This window comes from Mirounga angustirostris, unplaced genomic scaffold (genome assembly GCF_029215605.1).
Source record: "Mirounga angustirostris isolate CCGP_5_RB_7025 unplaced genomic scaffold, mMirAng1.0.hap1 SCAF_11, whole genome shotgun sequence".
Lineage (NCBI taxonomy): Eukaryota > Metazoa > Chordata > Mammalia > Carnivora > Phocidae > Mirounga > Mirounga angustirostris.
The window spans coordinates 107565088-107575179 of record NW_026991719.1 but is presented as its reverse complement, the minus strand read 5'-3'; the positions used below and the strand labels follow the sequence as shown (position 1 = coordinate 107575179).

General features: G+C 49.6%; 1 protein-coding gene across 2 annotated transcripts in view; it reads right to left on the bottom strand.

The window, feature by feature from the left end:
* Positions 1-990: 990 nt before the first annotated feature.
* ARHGAP36 (Rho GTPase activating protein 36) overlaps positions 991-10092 on the bottom strand; it is a 31589-nt gene continuing 22487 nt past the window's right edge. The window contains exons 2-12 of one of the 2 annotated variants that reach the window (XM_045868222.2): positions 8952-9110; positions 7681-7746; positions 6920-7155; positions 6471-6663; positions 6201-6256; positions 5805-5955; positions 5220-5368; positions 4842-5018; positions 4510-4607; positions 4267-4373; positions 991-2222 (exon numbers count right to left, since the gene is read on the bottom strand). In XM_045868222.2, coding sequence (XP_045724178.1) covers positions 2065-2222; positions 4267-4373; positions 4510-4607; positions 4842-5018; positions 5220-5368; positions 5805-5955; positions 6201-6256; positions 6471-6663; positions 6920-7155; positions 7681-7746; positions 8952-9110 — 1550 coding nt within the window. In that variant the 3' untranslated portion in view covers positions 991-2064. Of the gene's footprint in view, positions 2223-4266; positions 4374-4509; positions 4608-4841; positions 5019-5219; positions 5369-5804; positions 5956-6200; positions 6257-6470; positions 6664-6919; positions 7156-7680; positions 7747-8951; positions 9205-10092 lie in introns of those variants that run through there. The other variant, XM_045868135.2, reaches the window with a different exon arrangement.

The window sequence follows — 10092 nt, the reverse complement described above, 5'->3', positions numbered from 1 at the left end:
TATTCCCCATAAATCCCCTTTTGTCCCCATCACTTCCATCCCTTTATCTCACAACACCCTTCCCCTTCATACCGCATCACCTCCTCCTCTTTGTTTCCCATCACCCCTCCCTTTTATTCCATATCCCCCCTCCTTTTTATCCCATATCCTCTCTCCCCTTTATTCCACGTCACCCACCCCTCCCCTTTTTTCCTCATCACTGCCTCTTTATTCCCCATCACCCCTGCTTTTTATTCCCCATAACCCCCCTCTTGTCCTCATCACAACCACCCCTTTATCCCACAACACCTTCCCCTTTATACCCCATCACCTCTGCTCCTTTATTCCCCATCACCCCTCCCTTTTATCTCATGTATTCTACTTTAACTCTTCCATTCTCTTTATTCAACTACAGCTCTTCCCATCTTCCATTTTACTCCTTTTTACTCCCCATTACCCTCTTCTTCTTTATCTCATACCCCTCTCCCTTTTATTCCATGTCACCCACCCCCTTTATTCTCCATCACCATCTCTTTATTCTGCATCACCCCTGCTTTTTATCCCCCATAACTTCCCTTTGTCCCCATCACCTCCATCCCTTTATCCCACATCACCCTTCTCCTTCATAGCCCATCACCTCCTCTTTATTCCCCACCACCCTTCCCCTTTTGTCCCTATCACCTCCACTCCTTTATTCCACATCATCCTTCCCCTTTATTCATTACCCCCTCCCCTTTATTCCATGTCATCTCACCCAGTTATTCCCATCACCCCTCCCCTTTATTCCACATCTCCCCCTCTGCTTTATTCCATTCCTCTCCATTCCATTATTCCATGTAACCCCCTCTCCTTTATTCCTCTTCACTACCTCTCTTTCCCCTTCAGCTCCAATCAGAGCTTCCCAACTCACCAACACAATTTTCAAACTAAACACACACACACACACACACACACACACACACACACACGAGTAAGCCATGAATATGCTGCTGTCACAATACAGATGTTTATTAATGATTAAATGCCAGAGAAGTTTTAATAATCACAAATCTTCGAGCTCTGCGGTTGTTATCCATTGTGTGATCAATTTCTATCCCTCAATACAATACATTCTTCATTCTATGGACCTTAGCAGTTGTTACCCATCAATATCAGCTATAATTTTGGATGTCATACATAACCCATATCTGTGTGTTACCAGAGCATGTCCCGCAAATTTGTACCGTCCTGCATAGAGGAACTACAGAGACGATAGTTAAGAACATTTGTAATCAGGTGACTTTAGCTACTTGGAACTATGTGTTTCTACCTAACTAGCTGTTTTGCTGACAACAGGATGTGAACTCCAGCTGTCTGTAAAACAGATCTAGGTAATAAAATCAAATTTCTCCTCTAACTTTTGATCCCAGAAGGCTAGTTAGGCTTACATTTGAGGTTTCCCTGTTAGCGTGACCTGAGCCAAACTGCACAGAATTTTGAGAGTGGCTGTTGGATGAGCCATTGGTCTAAATAATTTGGGGGGGGGGAATCCTGAGGTGGTGGAGTTGCTGCGGGGACATGGCTATGAGTTGGTGTGACATGGTTTAGCATTAATTATTTGTCAGCTGTCAGTAGGCTGACCTAACATCCTAACATGCCTCTTGAGGGCCTTTCCAATTGAGCTCTCGGGAGGAGGGAAGGAAAGTCAGGAAAAACATGCAATTCCCTTTTGGGGGGAGGGAAAGCACCTCGAGATTTGTGAGCTTCTCTGGGACAAGTTATTTACCACAAATGTCACATCAATTAAAGGAAGGGCTGCAGTGTGGGAAGGCCAAGATCAGGGGTAAAAGAGAAAGGCAAGGTAGCACCAGGGAGCCTGGGCATGACACAGAAACATCTCTGCTTTTACTAGCGAAAGGGACCAAACATCCCCAGTGAAGGGGCTGGCAGTGTGTTTGGAATTCTCAGCCTGATCCGAGCATCAGGTGGAAATCCTTCTTACCCTCAGATCTTTACCTTCAACATTCTCCTCAATGTTTCCTGTGACATCCCAGGTCTACCCCCACCCTTTTCCCCTGTCCGGCACCTTATAGAAGGAAAAAACATCTAAGGAAAGAAGTAGCCGATGCCAGTTTTGGCCTCCTTCTCCCGGGGCACACGGAGCAATGGGCGGTCTTGCTCTGGAATGGGGGGGTTACCCGCTCCTTCCTCATCGTCATGGGAACGGGCAGTGCCGGAAGGCACAGCTGGCTCCTCAGAGGAACCTGGAAAATAGTAACAATGTTAACTCCTTATGGTTCTAGATTTCATACTTTGCACAGCACCCAAGGGACTAAGACCTAATTTTGCTCTTCAAATACAATACGAGGTAAGAAGTTAGGAATGAGTATCCCCATTTGACATGTTAAGAAAACCACAGCCTAACAGTAGAATGTAGATCGCTAAATCTAGGCCCACTGTGGAAGGTTTTGGGGGTAGGGCTGAGTTAGAGAACAGAAAGAGTGAGAGATACCCCGTGCTCAGAGCAAATGGACAATACCACCAGGAAAGTGAGGAAGAGGGCGGCCTCCTAACAACCACCACCACCCTACAAGCAGCCTGACTAATTTCACTAAGCAAATGAGTAACAAAGCTGGAGCCGGAAGCTTACAGCACTTCATGGAGGGAAGAAAGCAGGTGTTGGTCATCAATGACTCTGGGGAGGACTTGTGGTTCATGACTTGGCCAGGCCGAGACTTGTTTTTAAGGAGTGTGGTATCTATAGGAAACATAACATATGCATCTTCTTTATGGATTGCCTTTGGACTCCAAACTGCTTTGGAGTCAAGATCGTTAGGTATTGGGACAGCTTCCACATTCATGATTTCTTCAAGACTGGCAGCCAAGTCTGGCTGAAGGTCTGGAATTTTGTTGAGAATGGAGATTTCTTCAGGCTCTGGATCCAAATTGCTACCTTCGGCCTCTTCAAAAGTGTTGGCTTGGTCTTTCTGAGAACTGGGAATTTCATTGTGAACTCGAGCATCCTCAGGCTCTGAAACCACATTAAGAACTGAGTCTTTTTCAAGATTGAGGTTTTCTTTAGAGTCTTGGATTCCACTGACATCAGAGGCTTCTTCATGTCCTAGGATTTCTTCGGCATCTGGGGCTTCTTCACTGTTTGGGATTCCACTCACATCTGAGGATTCTTCCTGGTCTTGTATTTCATCAAAATCAGACACATCTTCAGGGCTTGTTACCACATGGAGAGCTGGGACCTCTTCAGGGTTGGAGTCTTCTTCAGAGCCTGCAATTCCATTGACTTCTGGAGTTTCTTCCTCATCTGGAATTTCTTCAGTATCTGAGGTTTCTTCATCATTTGGGACTCCATCAAGAGTTGGCACCTCTTCAAGGTGGGGACAGAGTCTGAGAGTCCATTAACCTCTGGGGATTCTTCATGATTTAGGATTTCATGACTCCCAGGGGCTTCTTCAGGGCTTGGCACCACATGAAGAGCTGGGACTTCTTCAAAATCAAAGTCTTCATCAGAATCTGAAATCCCATTGACCTCTGGGGTTTCTTCATGGTCTGGACTTTCTTCAGCATTTGAGGATTCATCATTTGGGATTTCACCAAGAGCTGGGACCTCTTCAAGACTGGGATCTTCTTCAGAATCTGGGTTTTCATCATTACCTGAAGCATCTGTGTGGTCTGGGATTTCGTCTGCTTCTGGGGCTTCTTCATTGTTCGGGATTACATGGAGATAGGGAATTTCTGCGAGGTCAAGATTTTGGTTGTCTTCAAAATCTGGTCCTTCTTCAAGGTCAGGGCTTGGGTTTTCTCCAAGATTTGGGATTTCTTGCACATCTGGGTCTCCTTCAGGGTCTGGGACCATATCAAAATATGGTATTTCTTCAAAGTCTGGGATTTCAGTGAGTTCAGGAACTTCATCATCAGGGTCTAGAATATCTTCAAGGGGAGGAAGATCATCAAAATTCAGGGTATCATCATCATCGTCATCATTGTCATCATCATCGTTGTCATCATCATCTTCATCAAGCTCTGGGATGCCTTCGAGATGTGGTCCTTGAATCTCAAGATCATTTGGGATCTCGACACCTTGAACTTCCCCAAGGACTACTCCTTGATTGAGATACTCAAATACTGGCTCTTCATGGACTGACACATCTTCCTCAGAGGATTCATCTTCCTCAAGGGGCTCATCTTCAGCAAGGACCTGGCCTTCAGGAAGGGCCTGACCTTCAGCAAGGGCCTGACCTTCAGCAAGGGTCTGACCTTCACCAAGGGCCTGATCTCCAGCAGGGAACTGACCTTCATCAAAGGGCTTGCTCTGAGCAAGGACAGCAGCCCGGGCTTCAGCAGAATTTTCCACTGGATCAGAAAGTAAAGCATCCTCTTCCATCTTTATGCGTGCACTCCTGGATTGGAATGAATTTGAAAAAGCAAGTCAGTTTTTATACTTAGGTTGTCTAACATGATGGTGGTCTGGGATTAGAAGCCCCCACAGGCAATGCTGCTTCAGGCTAAGCTTAAACAAACCAAGAAAACACTCACTGGATCTTCCTCAAATTCCTGCGTCTGATAAAATCCAGGGCTTCAGGACTGGATTTCCACACACGCTTAGCAACCTGCTTCTGAATATGGGGAGGCACCTGAGGGTAAAATGAGCAATGTTAGCCTTTATTGCATGACATTTTTAAATTTAGACTCATCTCTAGCAGGTACCCAGAACTGAAGGCACCATCACCAGCTAATGCAGGAGGAATTTCTGGGAGATTTTGTGGCTGCCTGCTTTGGCTACTCTCAGGGTTGCATGTACCTCTCCCTTGCCTTGTTAATAGGAGAGAAAAAGCTGTGAAGTAAGTTTGTCCAGAGGTTCCATTTACCTGGAAGAGGATATCCCAGTTATCAATCATGGCACGGACCACATTGACAGAAGCAACATAGTGGTCAATCCCCAGTCTTGTCTTCCTGGACTCCCTCTTGGCAAATCTCCCCTTCTTCAGGAGAGCAGATCCAAATACCAGAGCCAAATTGGTGGAAGTCATACGGTTGCCTGAAACCTATGAAAAGGAAAGCAGAAAGTGATCGACTCTGAGGTGGTGATGGAAATGACACAAATAAATGTGTCTCTTTTTGTTCTTGTTTCCCTCTCCTACTGTGTGTCTCTCTCTCATATACTCCCATACATGTCCCCTACTACTCTCATTACCCTTTTCCAGAGTTTTGTTTTGTTTGTTTGTTTGTTTGTTTGTTTGTTTTACCAATTGTCCATCAATGCCAATGGAGTCTTCGCAGTTCTCAGTGATTTTATGCAGGGCCTTCAGCAGACGCTCCAGGGTGTCACTATGGCAGGGTGGCATCAGGTAAACCAGCAGCTGCAGGGCAGAAAGCTGATCCTGCGGCTTCAGAGCTAGAAGAAGGAAAACAGGGGCTGGCTCAGGGGGCTAGCCTTGGCAGCAGCCTGATACCAAGAGAGATGTGATGATGCTTGAAAACTGAGGAAGGCTATGGAGAAAGTACCCAGGCATTTTGTCTTTGCTCATTCCCAAAGCATTTGAGCTCAGGAACCCTAAAAGCAAGAAAGTGCTCCCATCAAAATCAGACCCCTTCTATAGAACCTAGGTTCTTCTTTGCCCTGAGAGGGCACACACAGCTTCAAGAAGCTCTAGAGAAATTTCCAAACAATAGACTTATAATGTAATATGAAGAGATGCAAGGAAAGTAATCTGGATTCTGGTGCTTATTCTGTTTTAGTTCCTTGGGGTCCTGCAGCCAGAGCTCTGTCCCGAGACCCCCACACCCCCATATTCCTTTCTTTGCCTGAGAAGGGAGAGCATAAGACTCACTTGCTGTCAGAAGGAAGGACATATACAGATCATCTGGCAGCAGAGAGTCCTTCATATCCCGGAAAAACTCCTTGAGGAGCGCAGCCACATCATGCACGTTCTGAGTGTCATCCAGCACGATGTCCAGACCTTGATCAAATTCTTCACGGAGCTAGGAAAAAGGGAGAGAATACATGGACCCTCTGCCCTGCCCACCACAGGCCACCTCCTGTCTTATGCTTCAGTGGAGGTAGCTGGCAATATGGTGTGCCTGAGGGGTTAGAAAGAATACCTTGATTCCCCCCCAACACACCAGGCATGAAACTCCCTCAGGTCTGTGGGGAAGACCCCCCCCCCACACACACACACCTGCTTTTCCTCACTCAAGGAACATAAGTATAAACATAACCAATTTACCTCACGCACTCTCTCCTCCGAGTATTCCAGGGTGAAAATCCCCACAGTGCTTAAGCCTGAAAGAAAAGACCAAGGGATGCTAAGCATCTCTGGTCCCCTTCCCCACCGCATTTCCCCTCTCCCCAGCTGAATCCCAACCCCAGCTGGTGGCAGGGGAATGTTCCCATCCTCAAACCTGTGACCTCTTTTCTCTCCCCATTTCTAGAACACCATTCTTTCCCTTTAATTGCCTCCTACCTTGATTTAACAATCATTTTCATGTCCCCTTACCATGTTTTTCAATGAAGCTGCAGCAAGCCTCAACAACCTGGGGGATTTGTTTAGCAATCGGATTGAGGCTCATCTTCCTTTTGGATCCCAGAAGTCGCTGGCCAATTGGAAAGGAAATCTTGGAAAGTTGCAGGGTCTGCAGCAGCAGGGCCCCGTCCTCCAGTTCGGCCAGGCTGTCCACAGACACTGCACCCTGTGGAGAAACCCAGACTATCTTAAAAATGGGGGCGGGGGGCGCAGGAAGGTCTCTTCAGACCTTCCTGAGGATTGCGTCACATTAATAACAGGAGACAGTCTCTTCGTGGCAAGCCAATTACAGGCTTCCAACGTGTTCTGTTCACCTCCCCCTTCCTCTGAGGACACAGGTCTTGACCCTCCCCCCGTCCCCCGCATCCCTGGATGCCTCAGTTAGGGCCACTGCCTGAAACCTGGAGGGTTGTTTAACTCACTCGACGCCCACGGCGAGTAAACTCCCGGGGCAAGGAGGGCTCATCCCGCCTGCGACTGAAAAAGCGCCTGATGCGGCCAAACATCCTTTGCACCACGTTTCCCCGACGACGGCCCACAGCCTGACCCGTGGATTCTTCAATCTGCATCGCAGCTGTTAGTTCAAGATGCTTGCGGCGGGTAAGCTCATTCACGAGCACCTCTTCCAGACGAATACCAAATGTCTTGAGTGATACGACTTGGGAGCCAGGGAGAGAAAGAATGAGAAAGGTCCACGCTCCGCAGCGCTTAAATCAGGAGGAACTGCAGGGGCTGTGGCACTCCTCTCAGCAACCGCCCGCAGCCAACCCCACCCCTCCAGACCCGCAGCCTCCCTCCTGGAGGAGTGAGCCAAAAAGACCCTGCAGTGGTTTGGCGGAAGGACTCAGCTCCACTCAAACTACCCCGACGGAGCTAAAGGTCCCTGCCTTAAGTCCTGCCAGGGGGGGTGACAGCCTCGAAGCAATGAGGGCAATTTCTTCTGGGCGATCCGTGTGGGGTGCGTGCATCGGGAAGGCTTAGGCAGATCAGCTAGGACCGCCCCGAGCCTGCAGCTAGCGCGCCATTTCCTGAAATCATCCCCTACAGGGTTTGGGGTGGGGGAGTAGTGCCCCCAGAAGCAGTGGGCCCCGCCCAGCCTCCAGGAGCCAGGGACACAATATGGGAGGTTGCGGGGTGGGCAGCATCCCACTTAGTTCCTAAGAAAAGTAAGAGAGCCCCTCACCCCTCTGCTGTCCTCTCAGAATCAGAAACCACTTCTCAAAGGTGTTTGGACGGTCAATAGGTAGAGCTATGGGAAGAGAAAAAGAAAAGACACGCACGCTCACACAAAAAGGATTTAATAAATGTCGAAAACATTGCAATGCACTGATCCGCAGGGAGGGGGGTGGCAAACAGCTGGGTCCAGCCCCCTGAAAGTGTTGTGCTTTCTCCCAGCCTCAGTTTCCCCGTTTGACAACCTATCCACCACACCTGAGTCTCAAAGAATTTAAGCAGATCAGACGATTGGAGGCGCCGCGTGCGCACCGCACACCGCGTCACGCACGGCAGCAGCTCCACACAAGGCTTCCAGCCTCAGTTGCGGGCTCGGAGGCGCCGGAACAGCGCAACAGGCTAGGGGAGGGGCTCCGCCCGCGGCGCCGCGGCAAGTAGGGGTCTCCAAGCGCCTGCTGGCGCGCTCGCGCCCCGGCTGCCGTCGGCTGCCCTCGCCCCAGCCCGAGAAGTGGCGATTTGCGCCGTCCCGACGCTCAGACGCCCGCGGCGGGGTCTCCTCGACCCTCGCACGAAGCCCTCAAGCCGCTGCCGCTGCCGCTGCCGCTGCGCGCGCCTGGCGAGCCCGCCGCCCGCCGCCCGCCGCACTTTTCACTGTGGCGGGCGCGCCCCTCGGCCCGCGCGCCCCCTCCCGCCTCCCCTGGGCCGCCGAGTCCTCTAGCACCCCCGGCCCCCCACGCGCTCCGACCCCATCCAGGGCTTCGTCCCGCTCGCTCACCCGCAGCGGGCTGAGGTGGGCAGCTCTCGCGGCGCACCTCCAGCCGACGCTCCCGCGCCCGCACAGCCCTCCCGCCCGGAGCCCGGATTGGCGCGTGTCTCTCGCACTGTCTCGCTATCTCCCCGGACTCGCCGTCTCTCGAGCGCGCCGTCTCTGCGTTCCAGTCCCTTCTCAGAGTGGCCCTTTGAGCCTCCGCCTCGCTCTGACTCGTACGCGCACCGCACCTGGTGCGTCAGTCTCTTCACCTGCCCTCTGTCCACCTGTCTGTCCCTGCCATCCGCCCGCCTGTCTGACCGCCCCGCAAGCCCCCCAGCCTTGGACCCAACTCAACTAATCTTGACCTCTCCCACAATTCAAGCACCCTTCAACTCCCGCCTCCTCAGTTGTCGGGGCGCCCGGGGACCGGAGCGGGAGCCCCTCCCACCCCCCTGGACCCCAGACTCGGCCCCTCCCGCCCGGGGGTCCGCTCGCCGGAAGGCGGGGACGCCACGCTCCGGGCGGCTCACCTCTGTCAGGTCTGAATTCGGAGAGGAAATGTCTGGCCACGAGTTCGTGGTAAGCAGTCTCTTGCAGCTTCAGACGCTCCAGCTCCGACAGACTGTGTATTGATATCATCTTCGTCCTGCGGTCCGGATTGTGTCCTGGGGCTCCTCCCAGGACGTTCACTAAAAAAATGAAGGCGGACAACAACAGCAAAGGGGGCATGATTCTGGGGCACAGTGTCCTTGCTGCCTTCAGAAAAGGAATGCAGCCACCCATTCTGGAATCGGATGATTATCAAGGCTGCATCATCCAATTGTCACTGGACCTGGTGGAAGGAGCTATGGGGGGGGTGGGGAGGGTGACAAAGGGGGAGGGAAAACTGGGAGGCGGCTTCACCCTCAAGGAGAGCTGCCTCTGGTTGCTTATTTAAAAAAAAAAAAAAAAAAAAAAAAAACTTAAAAAAAAAAATTAGCCCTGAACCGACAATCCAGAAAAGAGAAAACCCAATTAGGAAAAAAAAAAAAAAAAAAAGACAGAAAACAAAACAGAAAAGAAAAGAGAAGGAAAAAAAGATTAAAAAGAAAATCAACCAACCTTATTCACAATTTTAAAATGTACACTGAGGCAAGAATAAGGTAATATTGTCCATCAATTAATTAGAACAGTGATGGGGTTCATTTTTATTTTTTAATCATACTGCTCTATGCTGTCCAGGTTGGATGAAATTTAGGCACATCCATCTAGGTTAGGAGCACTGAAAATCTGTACAACTCTTCCAGAAAGCAAACTGAACACCTAAGTATGGAGCCAAATATCATCCCCAGGCCCTTTGACCCAGTAATTCCCTTCTAGGAATCTATCCTAATGAAATCTTCCTTTGGACAGGAAAAACCATATTTACATGAGCTATAACAGGAAAACATGTAAGGGGAAAAAGGTAGCCCAGCAACAAGACTAGTTATATAAATTATGGAATGACCACAGTCTGGAAAATTATGTAATCATTAAAGTGATGTTTACAAAGAGCTTTTAAACAGCAAATAGAAAATATAGAATTGTATTAATTATGATTACAACCATGTGAAGAAAAACATGCATAAAAATAAAAGACTGAAAAAATGCACCCCAATACGAACAGCATCTGTATTAAGTGGTAGGATTTGG